We start from the raw sequence: 25,277 nt of genomic DNA on the forward strand, positions 1-25,277 counted from the left end.
AAACTTTGGAGACCGGACTCAAAAGGTGAATGTCAATACACACAATTTGACAGAAAACAATGATGTACCAATGTCCTTCTGCAAGAGGCACAACAGAGGGCACTGGATACATTTCTGTGTCAAGAAAAGTATGGGCAGAGATCTCTAAGAACTCAGCTGAAGCCATAGTGACTGTAATGGCCTTAGAGAAGATAGATCCATTGACTAGGCTTTGGGATAGAAAATGAATTTTCACCACATGTGTTAAATGTTACAGGTGTGGATGAATGAGCCACATATGTAATGTATACCATGAACCACAGTGTATACATGGGGGCAAATAGGGGAACCAGGTGGGATTGCAGATGAAAGCCTAACAGGGGACATGATACATGGGCACAGGATGTTAAACAACAATGGCAGCTCAGAACAGCCACATGGCTTTCCTGTGAATATAAACACAGCCAAAATGAGTGCACTGGCAGAATTTTGCTTACATAGCTTAATGTATGAAAGGTAGCACAAGATTTTATTGGACACAGGTAGGTGTCCTCAAGAGGTTTAAAAGAAAGTTAGACCCACTATGATGTAAGTTAAGTGGAGTGGGTGGAAATGAGGTGCATTCCCTGGGCTTAGTAGTGTGGAGATTTTGGATTGAGGCAAAAAGTCACCGGGTTTGTATGAAAATTTGGCCTCATATAGAAAATGGTTGCTGCCTACTGTTAGGGTTAGTTTTTTTTTTTTAAATCATGTTAAAATTGACATTGCTTGGTGCATGGTACAGCTTGAAGGGACATTGTTCCATTTGGGGGAAATTGCTGACAGGATCACATTGTTGCAAGGTTCATCCATAGAGTAAGGGGAACAAATTAGACTGCACACATGGCCAAAAAGGATCATTTTACACAAATATGACTGTAAGGTCAGGAAAACCGCAGTTGATAAGTATAGGGACTGATCTGATGGTAAATGTATTATGTGTAGTGGTGCCACTACAGCAAACTGATGAATTGGATCAAGTATAATGTTTCATATGCAGTAGTGTTCTACACATAAAGGAGTTGACTATTTGCAGGTAGTGCCTGTTGGGTGGGACAGATAATTTTGGAGTACAAACATGGAATTGTCCAAGGACTGATGGTTGCCAGTTTTAAGATTTTGGAGGGAGGTGATTTAGATAGAGCAAATTCAGACCTTATACTTAAGCAGGCTGCTAGTTTAGCCACATTACGAGAGAAGATAGTAGACATGGAAGGAGCAGAGATGATAGTAATGGAGCAGTTATTGTTAGAATATGAGAATCTGCTGAATCATCATGGGTCTTTGCCACCATTTCACCTGCAACCAGTAAGGGAATAATTTAGTAACCAACACTTATGAGATGTATTATCAATTAAAGTGCCAATCCTTGGGGAGTCTCGTGTGACCACCATGAAGAAAGTGTAGATAGAATGAAGGCATATTGTTTTTGTTGTGATTATTGGTACCTTAACAAGCATACAGTTACAGCTTCTTCTCCAGTTCCAAATCCACATATAAAAAAAAGTTTTGCATCAGCATGGTTCTGAGAGTTCCGGGACCTGTACAGAAAATTGGAATGGAGATCAATATAAACATCATTTCCGCCCTTTTCATTGCTCATGAAAACCACACATTGCATGTTGTACCACCAAACAGCAAGACCTTCAGAGATGGTGGTCCAGATTGCTGTACACACTCATACCTCTAACGCCCCATAGCACATCCTCTTGCATTGATGCATACCTGTATTCATCGTGGCATACTATCCACAAGTTCATCAAGGCACTGTTGGTCCGGAGTGTCCCACTCCTCAATGGCAATTTGGTGTAGATCCCTCTGAGTGGTTGGTGGGTCACATCATCCATAAACAGCCCTTTTCAATCTATCTCAGGCATGATCGATAGGGTTCATGTTTGGAGATCATGTTGGCCACTCTAGTCAAGTGATGTCATTATCCTGCAGGATGTCATTCACAAGATGTGCATGATGGGGGTGCGAATTGTCATCCATGAAGATAAATGCCTTGCCAGTATGCTGCCAATATGGTTGCACTTTCAGTCGGAGGATGGCAGTCACATATCGTACAGCCATTACAGCTCCTTCCATTACCACCGGAGGCATACGTCGGCCCCACATAATGCCACCCCAAAACAGCAGGGAACATCCACCTTGCTGCACTCACTGGACGGTATGTCTAAGGCTTTTAGACTGACTGGGTTGCATCCAAACACGTCTCCGACGATTGTCTGGTTGAAGGCATATGGGACACTCAACGGTGAGGAAAACATGATGCCAATCCCGAGAAGTCCATTCGGCATGTTGTTGGGTCCATTTGTACCATGCTGCTTGGTGGCATGGTTGCGAAGATGGAGCTCGCCATGGACGTCAGGAGTGAAGTTGCGCATCATGGAGCCTATTGCACACAGTTTGAATCCTAACACGAGGTCCTGTCGCTGCACAAAAAGCATTAGTCAACTTTGTAGTGTTGCTGTCAGGATTCCTCCGAGCCATAATATGTAGGTAGTGGTCATCCACTGCAGTAGTAGCCCTTGGGTGGCCTGAGTGAGGCATGTCATTGACAGTTACTGTCTCTCTGTATCTCCTCCATGTCCGAACAACATGGTTTTGGTTCACTCCGAGACACCTGGACATTTCCCTTGTTGAGAGCCCTACCTGGCACAAAGTAACAAAGTGGATTCGATTGAACCACGGTATTGACCAGCTAGGCATGGTTGAACTACAGACAACACAAGCTGTGTACCTCCTTCCTGGTGGAATGACAGGAACTGATTGGCTGTCAGACCCCCTCCGTCTAATAGGCGCTGCTCATGCATGGTTGTTTACATCTTTTGGCAGGTTTAGTGACATCTCTGAACAGTGAAAGGGACTGTGTCTATGATACAATATCCACAGACAATGTCTGTCTTCAGGAGTTCTGGAAACTGGGGTGATGCAAAACATTTTTTGATATGTCTATAATGGAAAATTTGGATAATCTTGGGCATTGTAGATCTTTCTCTACCGTGGTTCTGTGGAGCACTTATCATCAGATAGAAATAACAGCATAGCAACAGAGAATCACCCAAAGACAGCATTTACAGTCCCATCAGGACATTATCAATATCAGCATATGCCAATTGGTTTAAAAAATGCCCTGGTGGCATTTCAGTACCTCTTAGAAGCAGTTTTGGGGAACTGAAACCCAGGCAATTTATGGCATATTTAGATGATGTAACTGTCTTTGGGAAGAACATGGAAGAGCATGTATTGTTGCTACGGAAAGTCTTTAAGTGATTATGCATGACACACCTAACACTCAGTATAGAAAGTGTCACTTTCCAGTTTCCACTGGAAGAAGTACAGTATTTAGGACATGTACTTAGTCTCATTGGAGAGCCCAGGATAATAAAAGCTGTGCACATTGTTTTGGTACAATGTAGAGAAAAAGAGTTGCGGTCTTTCTTGGCTCTAGCAAATTATCATTGGAAGTATGTACTGAAATCACTCATCTATTGAAGAAAGGACCAAAGAAGTTTCACTGGTCAGCAAAGCACAAAGATGTGCCCATTTGGTTGAACTAACTGTTAATAAAAGGACCAACTGGTGGAAGAAAAGTTGTGAGGGCAGGTTGTGAGTCATGCTTGGGTAGCTCAGTCAGCAGAGCACTTTACTGTTCTGGGCAAAGGTCCCAGGTTGGAGTCCTGGCTGCACACAGTTTTAATCCACCAGGAAGTTTCAGATCAGTGCACATGCCACTGCAGAGAGAAGATTCATTCTGAACTGACAATCATGGAAAGAAATTTGTGCTGTAGTGTGACTTGAGCAATCAAGTTAAGACAGGATTTGGGTGGGGCAGAGCATACAGTTGCTTATGCCTCACAATGAATGAGCAGAGTGGAAAATAACTACCCTGTGGTGGAGAAAGAAATAATACGTCTTATATACAGAACGATATATTTCTGATGTTATCTTTATGACAAAAAATTTAAAGGCATAATGGATCATGCATCACTAAAGTGGCTATTGGGTCTGAAAGATTGTTTGAGCCAGTTAACACACTGCAATGGTAAATCTCATTAATTTGATTTTTAGGCAATTCATTGATCTGGCAAATCACATGGACATGCAGATGGGCTGAGTCGGAAAGACTGTGCAATACAACAAGTATGTTTCACCATTGCGGAGTGGCAGAGGTGCAAGCTGCTTACAAAGATTGCAAGCTGTTTGCAATGCAACCTTGCTTCTTTGTGCACAATGGTGTGTTATGTAAACAAACAAAAGTTGGGCCTTATACTGCATTACCAGCTGCATTGCAAAATGAATTTTTAAAGCAGGTGCATGATCATGTGTTAGCAGGGCATAGAGGTTGTAGAACAGCAGAACAATATGTAGAGAAACAATACTGATAGTGAACATGTAAGCAGGGTGTAGAACAGTATGTAAAGAACTGTGTACCTCAAAGAGAGAGAAAAAAAATAGCTGAATTTAGTCATTAGTGTACTCTGTTTTCTGAGACTACTGAAGGCCAGCGAACCACTGGATATAACTGGTTTGGAAATCTTAAGTGCTTTTGGGCAGGCACAACATAGAAATGATAGCATTCTGTATCAACAAGATGACACATTGGCATGAGCCATAGTTAGTAATTATTTGTTAAATTTTGGTATCTACTGCAGAGATGTTGATTATAGAACAAGCTATTAACTTCTTGTCACAGCTGATAAAGTAACTTTATCATTTATTATGAAGTCCTAAATTAAGAGCATGCTTGTTAAACCTGCAAGCAAATGGCAGAATGGAACAGATTAACCAATGATACGGAAGTGTTGAGTCACTATTTCACCAGTCATTATAATGATTGGGATATGCTGGTACATTACATAGTTGGTGCATACAAATCAAAAATTCATAAGAGTTGGGGTCTATCACCATACAAGGTTAGAGTATGGATGGAAGCCGCCACACTCATTTCACATTATGAAAACCAGAGTGCAGAAATTTGTGAAAATCTTACAGACAGTATGGTGCCAAGTGCAAAAAGCAAATATGGAGGAATGACTGAGTCAATGGAATGTCCAAATTCCCTACATACTGTGGAATGTAATAAAATTATCAAAAGGATAGTTGCTACTCACCATGTAGTGGAGATGCTGAGTCGCAGATATGCACAACAAAAAGATTATTGGAAAGTGAGCTTTTGACCAACAAGACCTTCATTGAAAATAGACAACACACACACACACACACACACACACACTCACACACACACAAACACAAAATGGTGAGTAGCAACTATCCTTTTCATAATATTGTTTCCTACATACCTCATAGGCTAGTGAGTGATACTGATGAGCCCCGACACCCTAAAGGAAAAAACTAAAAATTTTATGCTAGTTATCAAGGTCTAGAAGACCTTGTTGGGAAATACAAAATTATGATCTCCTTCATGAACAAAAGTCATCCACATTGGGGGCACATTCAATCCTTTCAGATCTACCCGATAGCTTTACCACCATTATCAGTGTTGGTCCCAAAAAAAGCGAGGAAGGGATTAAAAAAAAAGTGACATGAGAAAGTGAGCAAGACATTCATAGACAGTCTATGCATACCTTGGCATATGATCAAGAGCTAGGTGACAGAAAAGAGAGAAGGTTAAAGATACTACCAAGAGATATAAATGCTGTGAAGTACGCCTGTATTCCATGAATTCGAACTTTAGGGAAATATATACATATTAGAACAAAGGAGACTCTGATAATTGCATTGGATAAGAAGAGCAACATGCTGATGGCAGCAGAAGAGCTGTGCCAATGCCAGAGGAAACAGATTATGGTATGCCCCTCTATAGTAGTCCAAGCTGTCATTGGGACATGAGAAATGGAGCTATTTCTCAAGAGAACAGACTCAGGAAGATGTTCACTAGACATCCCTATAACCTACCTATATTTTCAGGAAGCAGGGCCCTCAAGAGTGCTCAGCGGATGGTTTAGTTGTAGCTACCCCCACCTACTATAAGCAAGGGGAACTGGGCAATCGGAGTTATCGAACAGTAGGATACTGCTAAACAGGAAACGAAGTGAATGATCGTTCCAGCCTACAGTGACAATAACAGGGACTACAGCTCTGAACCCAATTTTTCCTCTGCTGAATCTACCCAATAACCCTTTCAAAATAGTGCCATCAAAGAACCTAATCTACCTGAATAATGCCACCATATTTAGCCCCTTCGACAAACTCTTAGCAGGACAGAATGAGCACATCAGTGCAGAAGAGTTGTTCCAGGATATTCAACAATACTGTAGCACGTGAAATGAAATGAGCGTATGGCATCGTTGGCCAGGAGGCCCCATTCGGGGAAGTTCAGCTGCCAAGTGCAAGTCTTATTTCATTCGATGCCACATTGGGAGATTTGCGCGCCAGTGATGGGGATGAAATGATGAAGAGGACAACACAACACCCAGTCCACGAGAAGAGAAAATCTCTAATCCTGCTGGGAATCGAAACCAGGTCCACTTTCATGGGAGGCAAGCATGGAACCACCCACCTAAGCAGGTGGACACTGCAGCAGGTACCAGAACTGACTCATGGTAATGGGAATTTAGTCCTCAGCAACTTTCTCAGTCATGATTGTCCCTTGTACAACCTATTTCTATGATTGGCAGAGAGCCATTAACCCACCCAATCTCACAGTCCATGGTCGTCCCTTGTACAGCTTATGACTATCATTGCAGAGAGACATTAAACCAACCAGTCTCCCTTCCATTGCCTATCAGCCTGATGAATCAAGTGTACACTTTGAACAAAGTGATGAAATATCAGGGGTGTACCAGTCACAATAAACCATATGATGGAGTGTTTTGGGAAGAAGAATAGAAAATTAGTAAAGTGTAAGTAATGGTGGAACAGAAATGCACCATATAAGCAGGGGAAAATAAATTTAGACACATTATTTTAGTAGTTCACAAGTTCAACAGCAGCCCATGACTCAGAGGACTGAATTCTCCAAGGGGAGAGGAAATGTGGCATCAGCCTCAGGCAGTCCATTGTAACCAGCCAAGGGGTGTGCAGGCCAGCAACCTACATAACTCCAAAGCTGGAGGCTGCACAACACTGCTGTAGCATTCTGCAATGAAGCATTCCATCATGAGCAGTGGATTAGACTGCTGCATGCTGTAGCAGCAGTTCCACAGCTAGCTATGTGACGAGATTCTGCTCTCACCATAAAACACCCAGCTGGAGTGAATAAAAATACTCCCACAAATACACTTCTCGGATTTGCCACCAGATCATATTGTGCAAATCCTACAATATTTCATTGACACAACTGCTTTACATCTTCAGGTGGTGGTAGATGCTTTTGTAACTGCTACAAGAAGCAACTGATGATAATCACATGACGGTATCTAAATTTATCGGACAATGAGCGGGCAATACAAGTGCACAGAAAGATGCTCACAGTTGGCAGAAGGCAGCACTCATAGTACTCCCTGCCAGGAGCTGCGGAAAGGCCTTCCATGCATGTGCTATAGACAAAGACTGTGCTGTCGGACACTCCTGTGATTAAAAGCTGAATTAAACCTCAGCAATGCACTGCATCAAACCATGAATCAGAAGTTCTTCTGTTTTAATTTAATGGCAGCCAGTGCTGGATTCTAGGCAGCAGTGTATGCCATATGGATATGTATGGTCTCCTAAAGAACACAGTCCCAGAAAGATGATGCTGAGGACAAAACTTCTGTCTTCCCATAAAACATGTGATGCTCTGTGTCCAGGCAATGCACCACTACTGCTGATTTATCAGGTTGCCCAAGGTGTGTATGACAATGGTGTTCAACACAATCTTCTTGCACTGTTTGGAATGTCCGCCCAGTATAAGATTTTCCACAATGGCTTGGGATCTTGTATACACAACATTTCCTAAGGCCAAGATCATCTTTGACTGAACAAATAAATTCCTCAGTTTTGCTGGTGGCGAAAAAACACACTTGATGTCATGTCTCTTGAGAATGCTTTCTATTCTTGATAACATGCCACCAGAATAGAGCAAGAATGCTGTTGCAGTGAGTGATTCTGCATCTTCATTTACATCCCTGCTCTGAATTTGCTTAGAATGGAATGCAATATTAGATTTTAAAACAACAGATCAGAAAGAAAAAATGGAAAACATGTATAGCTTACACAGACTGACTAACTCAGAGTTACATAAAGAACCCTACAAGCAGTACAAACATAAGTACCGCAAAGAAGTCAGGAGATTAAAATCAGACAGAATCAGCCAACAGATATGAGGTTCAGATAACATTTCATAGACAAAATCAGAAACAATGAAACACAAACTAAAATTAATAATGTACAATTAACTGTGAGTAATGAAGATAGCTCTGATTCTCTTCTAGTCAGCAATATTTTTAATAATTAATTCATAGATACTGTCAAAAATGATGTCTCTATGAAACATGATATACAGCACTAGTTTGAGTCCTGTAACAAACAGAACTGCAGTACACTACCCACAGTAAGGCCGGTACTACATTATCAAATTTCTTTGTCAAATATCTTTGTCAAAAATCTTAGTCAAAGATATTTGATGGTGTAATAGGGAACTTTGTCAAATGTCGTTCAATATTTGATCAAATCTAGGGCCTCGCTGTAGATTTGATCAAAGAAGTCGCTTGTCTTCTGTTCACTGCAGTGTGACATGTTAGATGTTACCACATGCAGCACTAGCATCGCTGCAGTATTCTGTCGTCTGTAGAGTTTTTATAAACATTGCCGGTAAATACAATTGGTATGTGTCAACAACTACAAAATTAATAGAGATGTATGAAGCTGATGAGGCACTTTACAACGTGAGGCACCCTGAATACAAAAATAGATTAAGAAGATTGGAGACCTGACCTAACCTAACCTAACCTAACCTAACCTAACCCTCTCCTGTAGCAAGGAATCGGAGTGTTACAGTGAGCCTGTCTTATGCAGATGTAGCAGTTTTTAAGTGAATATTGTGCTTTGTGATATGAGGATACACTTCACTGAGCACTTACAGAAATGTATGCTCATCCATTCTTAAGTAATTGATGTACGACTTGGCGTCCTCCACTATAAGCTCACGTAACAAGTTTTGTTGAATGCTTTTATCATGTCATCGTAAAACCCATGCCTTCACCCAGATATGTTTCCTTTTTTCCCCCTGCTTCTCTTCCACATGTGCACATAGTGCAATTGTGGCACATGCAACTACTGCAGTTAATAAGTTGTTGTTGTCAGCCATCTTGAACTTTGATGAAAAATATGATGACAATGTAATACCCCTTCTAGCGCTATGTCAAAGATCTTTGTCAAATATATTTGACAGAATATTTGATCACATCTTTGATCAAATCTTTGACAAATAAATTTGATAGCGTAATACCGGCCTAAGCACATATGACATTCTTCACTTACTGATAACCTCAGAAACAAAAAATCAGCAGGATTAGATGAAATTTATCCATATCAATTGAAGAAATGCAAACATGAACTAATGAAACCACTAGTTCATCTAATAAACAGTGTTCTTGAAGATGGTGTGTTCCCTAATAAACTGAAACTTTCTGTAGTGAAACCAATACGCAAAAAAGGGGGAAACAAAGCATGTACAGAACTACAGACTCATTGCCCTAATCTCAACTTTCACCAAACTGATAGAGAAAATAATATTTTAAAAAATCTTGGAATATTACAACAATGCTGACACATTAAGTGATTTCCAGCATGGTTTCAGAGGAGGTCGAAGTATCACGTCAGCAGCAGTACGATTTGTCCATAATGTACTCGAAAAAATAAATGAAAAATCCCAAACAGTAGGAGTATTCCCAGACCTCTCAAGGGCTTTTGATAGAGTACATCATGATGTGCTCTTATCAAAAATTGTGAAGAGTGGTGTCATTGGAAAACTCATGTAATTGCTAGAAACATATTTAAAGGATAGACAACAGTGCACAGAGATTATGTACTCTAATAGAGAAATACTGGAGAGGAGAAGGTCAAGTATAAGAACTATACATTTTAGTGTTTCTCAGGGCTCCATTTTAGGTCCAGTCCTATTCATGTGCTATGTAAATGATGTCTCAAGTTCTCTTGACAATAAGTAATTGATCACTATGTGCGCAGACAATACATCTTGTGTCTGGTTTGCAGACAATGAGCCCAGCCTAGTTCAAGAGATGCATAACTTGATTGAAAAGGCAAGAGCTCACTTTGAAAGAGAGAACCTAAAATTAAAAATAGAAAAAACTAACCAAGTGTTCCAAACAGACAAAATACTGCAAGTGATGAAATTCAACCAAAAACCTGTGCATATTGTAAATTCTTGGGTTTATGCATAGATGAGCAACTTTCATGGAAGCAGCAAGCTGATTATGTCTGTAAAAAAATAACATGCATTCTATAGGTATTAAGAAGATTATCTCCATATCTTAATTCTGAAACCCTAAGGACTGTATATTATGGACTAGTGTATTCTTTCTTGTCCTATGGATTAGTACTGTGGGATGGGACATGCCAAACTAACATGAAAAGAGTTTTCATACTGCAGAGCAAGCCTTGAGGATCATAGCAAAAGTAAAACCAGGAACTTCTTACAAACCCCTACTCATTAGACACAATATTCTCACAGTTTACGCCATGTATATACTAGAAACTATAATGTTAGCAAAAATAGACACTAAGATCACAAAAAGAAACATGGATATTTACAAATATGAAACAAGGCATATGGTTAATAGAAGATTAACTTTAACAGCAAAAAGCCCCTATATCAAAGGAGCTGTTTTTAATAACTTGTTACCAAATGAAGTTAAGATATTGACAGAGGATACTTTTAAAAAGCAAGTCAAGCAGTGGCTTATCCAAAAATTCCCTTATAACTGGAATTTATCATGAATTACAATGTCTAAGAAACAAAGTAAACTAAAAAACTGTTATTGTAAAAACTTTATACTTAGTTGAAAATGCACATGCATGTAAAATTACATGTTACAAGCAATAAATTGAATTGAATTGAATTGAAATGGTATGTCTGTCTATCATAATAACCATTCTGTTGGAACACTGTTCTTAGATGATGTAGTTCACCAGATAGATTATCGGCATCTGAGACCACATGTGCCTATGTACCAAAGAATATAAGACACTACTGCACTGTGCAGGATGATGACTGCTTGTGGCCAGCAAATACAATTCTGTGTGAGTTGGTTTGCAGTAGACACTATGTCCCAGTGTACCATCAGGTTTTCTTATAACCATGACATGCAGGAATGGTAAGATTCCACCTTTCTCCACTTCCATGGTGAACTGTATATTCATACGGAGCGAGTTAAAATGCTGGAGAGACATAGGTAATATCCCTATTCCATGGAGCCATACCACAAATGTATTGTCTACATACCATCAGAAGCAGGGACACTGGACACTTGCTGACAGCAGTGCTTTTTCCTCAAAGTCTTCCATAAAATACTGTGGGGTTTGTACTATATGATCCAGTGACAAACCTGAGAAGTGTATTTGCAACAGATCCATCACGAAAGCCTGAAAAGTCGCATCTAATTACTCACATTTCAGATGGATGTAGCACTTCCATTGGTAGGCTGCATTCAGCCAGCACAGTCCCTGAGTCAATCATCAATCAAATGTGTGGCCTAGTAGCTACAACCTGTCATCAACTGGTCTATGAGCTATCAGCTGGCCCTGAAGGATCTGCTGAGGTGAGCCACGCAGCCAGTCTCCGAGAGGTCAAATCAGGGCATCTGCACACCACTGCCAGCTGCCTTGGGCCATGGCCAGTTTACACCTGCCCAGCCATCTAAGCTATGTACACTGTGGACCTCTCACCACACGTGTCTCAAAAAGGACATTGTCATCACCAGCCACTAATCTGCTGCACAGCATACCCACTCATTGATCATTAGCTGCAGCTGGCTCCAAGACCACAGTCATTGAACTCCTGTATGGAAACACTGAGTAATAAAGATGTGGTTGTTGAGAAAGGATTCTTGATTTCACACTTGCTTCAGTCCTGGAAGATCCCATCCCATAGCACCCCACACATGCCATTTGGAGACAGGCATGGCCATCCTGCAAAAATGATGTCAGCAGAGTGGTCATGGGACAACTTGACCACAACACCCCAGTGTCCTACATCACAGGAATGGGGGTACCAAGGGTTCCCATTTCCAAGTGGTCCAACCAGTATAAGTCAAACAACAACTGATATGAACGAACTGAAAGAAGAAGAGGGAAAAGAAGGCTAGACAATTATCAAAACCATAAAAAATGAGTAAAAGGTGAAGTACAACAGACTTACTTTTATATTATCATATTAGAATATTAAAGCGGAATATCCCGACCACAGGTAGAGACCAGAATCACTGTTGAGGATATATGTGCAGGCCAAAAACAGCAGCATACAAAGCCGTTTAACCATCTACCTTTTACAAAGTATTTCCTCAGTCACAAAGAAACCAGTTTCTCTTACAAATTCTTCTACACTGAGTGACTCCTCTCCTCTAGACTCAGAAATATGTTCTTGAATCTTTCCATAGCTACACAAATTTCTCATACTTCATTACATAAAAGTGCAATAGTTTACCTGATTACAATACATTGGTTTCGACCAAATTTTGCCATGTCAGTATAGCTACTGTCACCAATAGCAAATATATGGGGTGGCTTATCACCCACTTTCTGTCCCTTGTACTCCTTGACATAATCTCCTGTGTATATAGGTAGTGGCTGGTATGGGTTGACTGCCACAAGAATTGACCCAGTGTATGTCTGAAAAACAGAAAATTTCAGCTATTACAGCAACAACAAAGAAAATAAACAATCCGTATGTATCACTCTATGAAGCACAAAAACTTAGAAAACGAGATGAATGTGAAAGTGAGGACAACACAAAAACAGAAAATTCAGCTAAAAGTTAACGTTGCTTTTCATTCTTTTCTGTAAATCAGAGGGAATCTTTACTGAATGATTAAAAAGTACAGCATTCTCATGTGTTCATCCTCTAGCCTCTACTATGAGCCTTCATTGCTGGCTAGTTAGTGACAACACCTTAATCTGTTTATTCACATAAAAGCTAAAGGAAACTGTCAGCCTAAAAACTATGAGAAATCCTACCGGTATGGATACATTTAAACAAAATACGAATAAATACAGGGTGATTCAGAATGAGGAGGGAAACAACAAATGTCTGAGTTAATTAATAGAGAATTAGTTAGAAATAAATTTCAAATTCCAGTTCCCAGATAGCTTGAGCATAAAAGAAAGACATAAGCAAAATTATCGACAAGATTTCATACTTCTGCTGACAAAGGCAGACTAAGCCATACAAAGACGAAGTTCTAGGTACCAAATGTGACACACATCACAGTTATTCCATTAACTGCATTATCCAGAGAGAAGACTAAGTCACAAATGTACTTTGCACTCTCCTTAATCAGCTGCACTGAGTCTGTACTGAAATTACTTTGTTTTTTTAGTCCCTATACAGTCACAGCTCATTCTCTATTTTGATCTCATTCTTTCCTCTCAGTTAGTCTTTTTGCAAATTATGCAAAATTATCATATATTTTTATTCATTTATCTGTTTTTCCTTATTCCATCACATCCTTTTTTTTAGATCTATTGCCAGACATTTTTCTATGCATCTTTCTTGTTTCTTTTTCCACTTATTAGTTTCCATTTTCTCCACCTTGTTACTACAAATCACCTTAAGGTCCTATATCTGCTCCTCTGTGTGCCTCCATAATCTGTCTGATTAGTTCATCTGCACATCCCTGCAGTCACTCCGATATTCTTTCTGAAATACGTCATCATATTTTGCTAATCCCCCACATACTTCAAAGCTAAATGCGATAAAATATTTTGTTTTATTACAAAAGAAGGATTTACAGGTGCAGTACATTACATCAAAAAAGGTTCTTTTTTCTTCTTAACCAGGATTCCACATTTATGTTTATACTTTCTGAGTGAATTATGAAGACTCAGATTTAGTATTACTCTCATATTCTGCTAAATATGAGGCCTTTTCCATTTCACATGCACAAGTTTTCATATTTTCAAACTGAACACACACAAAGTCTTCTCATCCACAAGTTAATAATTTGTTAAAATCCTTATTTTCAATAAACAATGCGGATTATTTTCATAAATTGATGTGATGATTTTGGCAACCCTTGCTTTCCCTTACTCTTTTTATGTCATAGTTAACTCTTCTGTTGGATAGATTCCCATTCTACCAGAACAAAGTAAAGCAATGGTGAGGTAGAAAAAGGTCTTAGAAAAATAGGTCTTGTTACTCTGATGGATGTATCACTGTAAGATTCATACCTAAAGACAAGTGCCATCGCACCTACATTGGGTGAGAAAGCTGCCAGCACAGAAAACACGGCATCTCAGGCCAATTGATCATGTGGGACCAGCTAGCTGGCCAATTTAAGTTGGGTGGCCATGAGTTTTCTCTCATTCTCTGTGAGGCAATCATTACTGCACATGCACATGCACATGCATGCAGCTAATTGGCAATCCCTAGACAACAAAGCTGTATTTACAAACTGCCAGATAATGTAACAGTCTGCTCCTATTGTTGTGGAAATCGACTATGTCTGTAAGTGAAATTAGTAGAGCGAAGTTATGCTTCAGTGTCTACAAACTATGTTTATTTCCTTATAAATAAATAAAACTTTTTTTATTTTAAATTCAGTGCATTAATGCAATCTTAGTAAATGATTGTTGTAAAATTATCCTTCCATATAGTGTTCATTTAAATTTAAAAAATGACAATCATTCCACTTGGGGCCTGTGGAAGGTACATTAGTTTATCTGTTTTAGTTGTAAAAATTTGTCATATATTGTTTTTCTGACTTGTTCTACATCCTGGAGGACCTCCTCACTGTGGATCAATTGGAAAGAAAGTAAATCTAATCTAATCTAATCTAATGTAACCAGCTATTGTGGTGACGTCCAGCACCACATATATCAATATCACCACACCTGCATTATTACATGTCCACTGGTTTGCATTCAGTTTATCTTGAACACACTTCTGCAACTTCATTTCTCTAATATTGTCAACATATTACTTGACTTACATATACATTCCCTCTCTAGAAATTTCTGGGACTAAAGATATAAACAATACATATATTATATGAATCACATTCCAAGGTTCCTGTTTATATTAGTCTCTGGAACATGAAAAAAAATGCAAAGATGTGAATTTCATTAAAGTCCAATACAACAGACTGACTTAAAATTAGGAAATATTACAATAATACAGTCCTACTATGAATGATACTATAATCACAAATGAAAGTACTCCTCAATGAAGCACAGGGAGATGCTTTAATTGTCTCTTATACTTCTTTAAAATACCCACAGTATTTGTAAAATGCTCTGGCACGATGCCGAATACATGCGTAGTCATATACCTGATTTCTACCGACACTATACGATCAAAAATTTCTGGTTACGTCTACGCAATGAGGGATTGACCACTAGATATCACTAGAGGTGGATCCGCCAGTGTAAAAGGTGGCGGGAAGTATTGTGTCAGTAGAGAAACAGTAACAGCAGACTGGGTCAGTCAGAAGAGCTCAATGACTTCATATGTGGACTAGTCATCGGTTGTCACATGCGTAATAAATTCATCGGGGACATTTCGGTCCTGCTATAGTGCCCAAATCAACTGTTGATGTGACTGTGAAGTGGAAATGAGAAGGAACAACACCAACTATACCAAGACGAGGCAGACTTCTTTTGCTCGTGGACAGTGGTCAGCAAGTACTGTGGAAAGTGACTGTAAAAACTCATATGTACTCAGCAGAAGGAATCAGTTCCAGAGTGCTACCAGCAGACCAGCTATCACAATGATCGTATGTAGGAAGTTAAGGAGAATGGGTACAACGGTCACTCATGTCCGTATTCAGTGCTTAGCGACATTTGAGGTGGTGTAAACAGTGATGTCATTAGACAACAGATGACTGTAAATGAGTGATTAGGAGCGATGAATCGTGCTACACCCTGTGGCAATCTGATGGAAGAGTTTTGGCTTGACAAATGCCTGGAGAACATTATCTACCATCGTGTGTAGTGCCAACAGTGAAGTCAGAGGAGCTGGTGTTATGGTGGGAGAGGTGTGGGGGGGGGAGGGGGGGGAGGTTAAGGTGTGGGCCCCTAATTGCCCTTAAGAAAGCAAATGCAGAAGGATCTGAATATGTTTTGCAGCACAGTGTTCAACATACAGTTCGAAGATGATGACTGGTTGGAGCAGCTTGACACTGCATGCTGTTATAAAGTAGCACCTATGAGGCACTGGTCTGTGGACAGTAATACTTCTGAAATGGACTGGCCTATGCAGAGTCCCAACCTGAAACCAAATGGAACACTTTTGAATGAGTTAGAACATTGACTTTGCTCCAGATCCCTGCATCCGACATCACTGCCTTCTCTGGTTTGTGCTCTTGAGGAAAATTGGTCTGACATTCTCCCACAGACATTCAGACACCACTCCGAAAGTGTCACCAGCAGAGTTAAAGCCATCACAATGGTGTATGGTGTACTTACCCCATATCAATGTCCATTAATAAGTACCATTATATCTTTGGTCAGGTATTATATGTTAAACTCTTAATGTCTTTGAAGAGGTTGCTTATAGTCTCATACCGAGTATTTCAAAATGAAGATTGGAGTTTTTAAGACTTTTAGTATTTATGATACTCAGTGTACAATTACAAACAATACATCAAATGAAAGAGCAAATCAGTCAGTTTTGTTTGTACACCTGTGTGTATGTGCATGCATTGTTTCCTGTGTCTTCCATTAGGAAGTGCTAGTAGCAAAGAAGTGACAAGTTAACAGAAAGATTTTTGTATTTTACCATTTGCAAGGACTAAATCTGTCATTAAAATGCAATATGCATCCTGCATTAAGTTCCATTCTAATCCTCTAAGTGATAATAACACCAGTAGGTGGTATCAACAGTTTGAAGGTACCAGAGAAGAGTATGGTTCTACTAAGAGTGACTGAAGAACATGCTGAACAATTGAGAAAGTCTTTCACATGTAGCCCCAAGAAATCAGTTCAGAAGGCTAGTTGCAAATTAGCAATTCCAGTGACATCTGTGTGGAGCCTTTTAAGGAGATGCTTACAAGTGTGTCCTTAATCCTCTGCAGTTGTTACAAACTCTAAAGCACATACACTACATTTACATGCCAACTTTTCCAATGAAATGTTGCTGCATGATGATGAACATTTTATGGATTGAAACTTCCTGGCAGATTAAAACTGTGTGCTGGACCAAGACTCGAACTCGGCGGAAGTAAAGCTGTGAAGATGGGGCATGAGTCATGCTTGGGTAACTCAGTTGGTAGAGCACTTGCCCGCGAAAGGCAAAGGTCTCGAGTTCGAGTCTCAGTCCGGCACACAGTTTTAATCTGCCAGGAAGTTCCATATCAGCGCACACTCCGCTGCAGAGTGAAAATCTCATTTTATGGATTGTGTCATCCTCAGTGATGGATCGACACTTCACTTACATTTCACTTATGAGGAGATGTGAACAAACACAATGTGCATATCTGGTGGGTTAGCGAATCCCACTGATATGGTACAGTTGCAGCGAGACTCCCTTAAATTGAATGTTTTTTGTGTCATATCCTAACGGAAATTGTATGAGCCTTCTTTTTTTTGGCAAGGCAATTACAAGTGGTATTTCTTATCTTTATGTGCTACAACTAAGGCTCTTTCTCAGTTGGCAGAAGCTGAATCACTGAACTTTATTTGGTAGCAAGATGGTGCACCGCCTCACTGGCATAATTCAGTATGCAACTGCTTAATCGACATTATACTCGACCACTAGATTGCCTGCAAGGAGCCATATGACAGAGCTTGTTTCACACAGCCTCGACATTTATCTGAACTGACACCATATGATTTTATCTTTTGGCTTCATAAGGGATCAAGTGTATGTGCCTCCATTAACAACTAATCTACCCAACTTAAGAAAAAGAATTGAAGCAGTTATTGTAACAGTTACTCCTGACACACTGATCAATGTTTGAGAATAACTTACCTATCGAATGGATATGTTTCATGTGACAAATGGTGCTCACATTCAACACTTGTATGAAAAACTGAGTTTTTCTCTCATTTCAAGTATTATTTATAATTGTAATTTAAATGTAATAAATGCTACAAAGCCTTATAATCCCTGTATCCATTTTGTATTATGATCATGAATTGCCTTATTTCTGGAGGAAAAATAATATTGGTAACAGTAGGCAACATTACTGAATATATGTTCTGTGAAACAGAGGTCAAATTAGCAGAGCAATTGGGGTAGTCTCTGCCCTATGAATAACAACATAACTCAGGTACTATACTTCAGTATTCTTTAGATGTTCTGTTTGTAAGCCAAGTATCCATCCACATTCCCCCCAACTAAACAAAAAGAAAACAAGTAAATTATGTAACTGTCTAGTGTCCAGAAAACTACAGAATAAATTACATTCTTCATCTAAATCGCTTATAGCTGTACTACTCCTTACAGCAAATTTAGTTGAATTAAGGTGCCTCATTATCTAGAACAAAGCTTTTGAATTGAAGTGTAAGATATTCATAATCTCATGGACAAAAAGCTGTCTACTTCTCAAGTTTGATTATTTGGATGAGTACATTATAGTTACAGGTGCTGGACTCCTGTGAGAAGTACAGAACTGTATTTACAGGAATCAAATAAACTACTGGAAAAAATATTTTTTATTCATTTGGAAATGATATCTGGTCTACTCCAATACTAACACAATGTTTATATGAGTTACATAATTACAGAAAATTACAGAATTCTGTTCAGAGCAGTAGAAGATAGGGGTCATGTGTGTGTGAGGTGTGCTTTCTTGTGTGATTGTATGTGTTTGTGTTTTTCTTTTATGAAGAAGGCTTTGGCTGAAAGATCATGAGTAACAGTCTTTTTGTCATGCCAGTCTAAAACTCATTATGTCATCTTCAGAGTAGCAATTTATACTTTTCATAGTATTGTTGATGTTCTAACCTCGGCCTTCCATTGTTCAAATGTTATCTTAGGTTTTCATCTAGTTACATATATTTAGCTGTTGCTAGTGATTGCTAGAAGCCCTGATTGTTTCATTGTAGATCTTTCTGAACCTGCAACAATTCTGATGTGGACTCCTGCACTAAGCACAGGTATACCAAAATTGTCTGTTATCCTTTAGGTACACCATGGATCCCAATATGTCATTACATTTTCTTTTGATACCCTGTCATTATATGCATTTTAGTTATGATTTCACATCCAAAATTACATTATGATATCATACTGCCAATAACCCATCAATACAGTTACAGTTCTGGCGATATACTGTGAATACGGATTTAGTTTATTGAAAGATGGTGTAGAACTGTCTCAAAAGTTCTGCAGATGTTAAGAGAAAAAGCATCTGCCTGACTGCTACTATCTACTGTATTTTGGATCACGTGAACCAAAAAATCAAGAAAAGTACTATCCTGCTGTTATATCTGGGTGATGTTTTCAACCAAAATGGAAAACAGGGAAGTTCAAGCATGTAATGCATTACAATATCTACAGGAAATTAGCATTAGTGATATTTGTGTGTACCCTTGCACATCTTTCAGAAAATTATAGTGACTTTAACTCTCTTCAAATCAGTAAATGGCTAGAGTAGTGCATAAAACCAGAAGACTAGACACATGCTGCAGGAAGGTAATTGCAGTATATCTGTATGAAGTAGATATGGAACAACAAAGAGCTGTCTGATACATGGCACTGGAATGTTATCAGTCTTAATGGCACCAGTCTTATCATCACTGACAACATTTCAGATGAAAACAAAGAACTTTTAGATATTTCTGTCACTCAAAATGAACATTCATTACAAAACAGTATCTGAAAACAAACTTGGAACCCAGTGCCAATGAACAGGTCTTGCAATATACCTCCTTGTCTGGCCTGCCCTTACCAATAATTTTCTTCACATTTCAACATCTCTGTTCTTCTACTCTTCATACTATTCATTCCCAAATGCAAAATTGGTTTTAATTCAACAGATCTATTTCACAGAGTTTATTCCTCAGTGTCTCATCATTTTCTTTGTCAATAAGTTTGATGGTTCAAATGGCGCTGAGCACTATGGGACTTAACATCTGAGGTCATCAGTCCCCTAGAACTTAGAACTACTTAAACCTAACTAACCTAAGGACATCACACACATCCACGCCCGAGGCAGGATTCGAACCTGCAACCCTAGCAGTCGCGTGGCTCCAGACTGTAGCGCCTAGAACCGCTCGGCCACTCCGGCCGGCGATAAGTTTGAAGTGCACCAATTCTGATGCATTTCCTAGATAAATAGTAAAAATGTTGCTACATAAATCTAGCAATGGCTTTATTTTGTGAAAATCTGTGAAACAAGCCTTGCAGGGTGACATATAAGTTACCCATTTTTTATTGTATGTACTCTTAAAGTTGGGATTTGACTTTTCAGACAGTTTCTTGCAGCTACAAAAATGGACACAATTGTTGACTTCAGTTGGCTTAGAAACAGATTTAATTTATGCTGAAAAGATTAAAGGTAGCAATAACAATAATAATTAATTCACGTGGCTCAATGGCCTGGTGCAAGTCTTACAATTGGGTGCCATTTGGATGATCTGCATGTCCCTAACCTATCCCAGTTATCCAACTGGGAAAAGGGGACCAACAGTTTAATGTGGAATCCAAACTACATGTCATTTCTGGCAACTCGTCACGTCATTGAAAGGTGAAGGATAGGTTAAAATGCAGACTGAAAAATCCATGGTCCGTCCAAGATTCGATCCTGCAGTTTTTCAGGTTACTAGTAGACCACCAGGCCCCACTTCCTTATGAACTATACAGTGTAACTGTATCAAATTTCAGCAGATGTTGCTAAATGCCATTTTAGAAATGATATCAACTCAAAATTAACTCCTACCAGGCATGGTGTTCCATCAGTTGTAATAACTGCTAAATTGGTCAGAACTACATCAATGTTAGAATCCCAATAGTTCTGTGAACATACCACTCCACCTATTTTGATCTAACAGTCCATTCATTCCAATCAACTCCTCACATATTTATAACTCATGTGTTATTCCAAACGCAAATACTAACAACAGAGTTGTTACTTGAATTTTCTTCAATTGTGTCATTGATTCCAAGAAAATCTTTTTAGCAATTTGCTTGAAACAATTTTTGATAAAAATCTCTATCTGTAAATGGCCAATAACTTTTTGCTGTAAGTCAATAAATTTTAAAATTTAATTCTGTTTCTGAATCTTCAATGGCTTTCTGAACATCACTTGCTCATGTACGAGAACTTGTTTCAAGGATGAAATTTTCTGCTTATGTAGTTCTTCTGGTAACTGTAATGTGTAGAATGCACACTATTTTAGTGACTCCTTATGTTGTGTTCCTTAAGGATGGCTATAACACTTTTGCACATAAGGCAAACAATACTATTCTGTATTTGCACAAAAAGATATATTTTTTTCCATCTGTTCTGAAAAAGCCACTTTTAGTCCTTTACTTGGATTTCCAATTTTGTTATACTTTATCTAATCTATGATCATTTCATGTCTACTCTAGATAGTAATAATAAATCTTAGCAACAATGCCAAAGAGAAAAACAGAGTTTGGTACACAAAAAACAATACTGTACAAACTTTTTTTACTCTATTATTGACTGATAATCATGTAGTAAAAGCTCACAGGTTCACAGCAATACATGAAGAAATTGTCACTTATCTATGTCACAAAAAGTTTAATCCACTAATGAGCAGACTGATGGCAAACCAACTGATGATTGACAAGTGTTGTACCCTGTGAAGTGCATGCCACTACCATCCCTTACACACCCACTCACATATCACAGAGGATGGAACCCATCATGACTTGGTACCACCCAGGACTGGGCCCCAACTACCTCCCTTTATGCCCTAAAATGGGAAATACCCTCCCCACTACCCTCCCCACTACCCCCTCCACTCCTCCCATAGCAGTACTACACTGGCCACCCAATCTATGCATTATGCATTATGCGGCATGTGCAGTTGCAGCTGCAGCACTTCTATAGCTAAATACTGACAAAAGTGTTTGTCCACTGTATTTAGTTATTAAATTTAGTATTTCTCATTGTTCATCAAAATATCAATAGTGTGTTTACATTTTGCAGCATGCAGTTGCAGCTGTAGCTGTTCTAAAACTAAGTACTGACAAAGTTGTTTGTGCAATGTATTTGGTCATTAAATTTTGATAGGTTTCAATGGTGTTTCATGCTGTTTCTGGTGAAATAATGGTTTAATAAACTTACGCCAACATGTTTTATAAAGTTGTTTGTGCATTGTAGTCACGTATTAAATTTAGTATGGTAGTTTTCAGCCAGTGTTTCTTGCTGTTTTTAGTGAAATATTTCAGTAAATACTTTCGCTCACTGTGTTTGGTTTCATAGGGTGTTCCAGTGGATGCTTGAATTCTTGGTTTTAGACAAATTTTGTGAAGTTTTTGTGGTATTGGTATTAACAGTTGCTTTCTTAGTACACAGCTTAATTCAATCTCACTGTTGTTAGTTCTTTAAATTGCTCTACTGTAGTAGCTGAACTTAGGTAATGTAGACATTTGGTTTTTTCAGTAATCATTAACATTTTACCATAGGTTAGAAGTGTGGGCTGTGTTGTAGGTTTGTGAGTAGTGGGTTACAGTGTGAGATTTGTTCAAAGTATTTTCAATTTGGGGGGGGGGGGGGGGGGGATGCAGTAGGGAAGCCACTGGGCATTCTGCTGAGATCCTCTCCTGAAAATGCAGAATTTCTAGCAGAAATAAGTTTAAAAAAGAAGTGCAGTGTAAGATCTGTGCCCTTCAGGTGCAGTTACAAAATGCAAAGGACGAACTGGATAGGATGAGGAGGGAGAGGAGTGCTGGGGAATGAGAACTGGCAGCTGTAAAAAGGTTGCTAGGAAGGAGGAGATTTTCAGTTGTCTTTATGTATCACCAATAGATCTGACCAACTGTCAGTGTTTAGTGGAGAGAAGCCTCTTGTAGCTGAGGTGTAGGACACATGCAGCAGACCTCAGTAGTTAAGGAACCTAAAACAGTTGCAGCTTCTGATAGAAAGAAAAAAGTTCTGCAGTTTGGTAGTTCACATGGCAGAGCTGTAGGACAGCAGTTGAAGGAAAAGTTGGGGAGTGAGTACCAAGTCACCAGCATTGTGAAGCATAGTGTAGGGTTGGCTCAGGTGATTGTTCACTTACGAGAGTTATGTAGGAATTTTATGAAAATGGATCAGGCAGTGATTGTGGGTGGAGTTGGGAATAGTCTGGACAGAGATGGGGTATGATGTAGGTGGTGACCTGGGAAAGATAGTACTCACACTGGTGGCACGAATGCGCACTTCATGCAACTGTTTCAGTGCCATGATCAGCCTCAGCTTAATGTTGCTGTTAGGTGATTAATACAGGGCTTGAGAAGGCACTTATGGAACAGGGCATGGTTCAAATTGCAGTGATGCCAGTTGAGTCTATCAATAGATTAGCTTCCACTGGGCATGACTTGTACCTCAATAGGATATGAAGGTGCAGTTGGCAAAACTTATAGGTGACAGTGTAGTGTCTGGTGGTGGGATCACTCATGGGAAAATCCCTACAGTAGTTGGTGTTAGAGCTGCATCTTTTTTTAGATTGAATTCAGTTGATAGGTATCCCTGCTTAAAGGAAGTCTCTCTAACAAGGGACTACCTTCAAAGAAGGTCAAATATCCAAATAGTGAAGGAATTAGCATATTTCATCAAAATATAAGAGGTATTAAAAGAAAGTCAGTGAACTGCTTTTTATAGATACTGACTCTGATGTTATTGGTATATCAGAGCACCACTTAAATACTGTGACAATTCAGAGGCTTCCTTTACCAGGATGGCTTTTTTTCAAGGAGTTCTTTGCAGAATGGGGGAGTGGCCATGTACATAAAAAACAGTATTCCATTTGAGTCCATAGATGCATCAAAGAACTGCACTGAACAGATATTTGAATGTTGTGCAGTTGTTGTTGTTATGGTCTTCAGTCCTGAGACTGGTTTGATGCAGCTCTCCATGCTACTCTATCCTGTGCAAGCTTCTTCATCTCCCAGTACCTACTGCAACCTACATCCTTCTGAATCTGCTTAGTGTATTCATCTCTTGGTCTCCCCCTACGATTTTTACCCTCCACGCTGCCCTCCAATACTAAATTGGTAATCCCTTGATGCCTCAGAACATGTCCTACCAACTGATCCCTTCTTCTGGTCAAGTTGTGCCACAAACTTCTCTTCTCCCCAATCCTATTCAATACTTCCTCATTAGTTATGTGATCTACCCATGTTGTGCAGGGGTACTTGAATTTAGTGAAACTAAACTTTTAATGATAGTTATTTATAGCTGCCCTAACTCTGACTTCAGGGCCTTTTTGCTCATGTTACAGAGGGTTATTGGTTTGCTTTACACGAAATAACAAAAATTAATTGTATGTTGTGACTTCAATATTAATTTTATATGCAACTGTGCAAGAAAAAGGATGGTGGAAGATCTCCTAAATGCATATAATCTAATACAGACTTTAATTTTTCCAATTAGGGTGCAGAGGAAAAGTACACAACCATAGACATTATTTTTATTAATTATTCATTACTAGATAGGCATTCTGTAAGTGAAAGGGTGGATGGCCTTTCAGACCATGATGCATAAATTTTGACACTAAAAGGTTTTTGTACTAAAACAAACATTATATGTAGTAACAAACTGTATAGAAAAGTGAATCCAATGGCAGTAGAGAGCTTTTAAAACCCCATCAAGGAACAAGAGTGGCAGGATGTTTATATGGCTGATAACATAGATGACAAATATAATACTTTTCTTAACACATTTCTCATGCTCTTTGAAAGTAAATTTCGATTAGAATGTTCAAAACAGGGTACTAGCAGTGAAAGGCAGCCTGGGTGGCTGACTAGTGTGGTAAGTATATCACGCAGAACAAATGGGAATTAGATTAAAATGTTAGAAATAGTCACAATCGAGCTGCAGTTGCTCATTAGAAACAGTACTGAAAGGTCCTTTAAAAATATTATTAGGAAGGCAAAGGGTATTTGGTATACAAACAGAATAGCTAATTCACATGACAAAATTAAAACCATGGGGTCAGTCATGAAGGAAGTGTCTGACCAG

At 39.1% G+C, this 25,277-nt stretch overlaps 1 protein-coding gene across 1 annotated transcript in view; it reads right to left on the reverse strand.

The window, feature by feature from the left end:
* Window positions 1-25,277, reverse strand: part of LOC126191464 (myosin-VIIa-like) — a 389,317-nt gene that overhangs the window by 337,781 nt on the left and 26,259 nt on the right. Inside the window, exon 4 of the mRNA XM_049932341.1 lies at window positions 12,629-12,813. Coding sequence (XP_049788298.1) covers window positions 12,629-12,813 — 185 coding nt within the window. The remainder of the gene's footprint in view (window positions 1-12,628; window positions 12,814-25,277) is intronic.

Source organism: Schistocerca cancellata, chromosome 6 (assembly GCF_023864275.1).
Source record: "Schistocerca cancellata isolate TAMUIC-IGC-003103 chromosome 6, iqSchCanc2.1, whole genome shotgun sequence".
NCBI classification, from domain to species: Eukaryota; Metazoa; Arthropoda; class Insecta; order Orthoptera; family Acrididae; genus Schistocerca; species Schistocerca cancellata.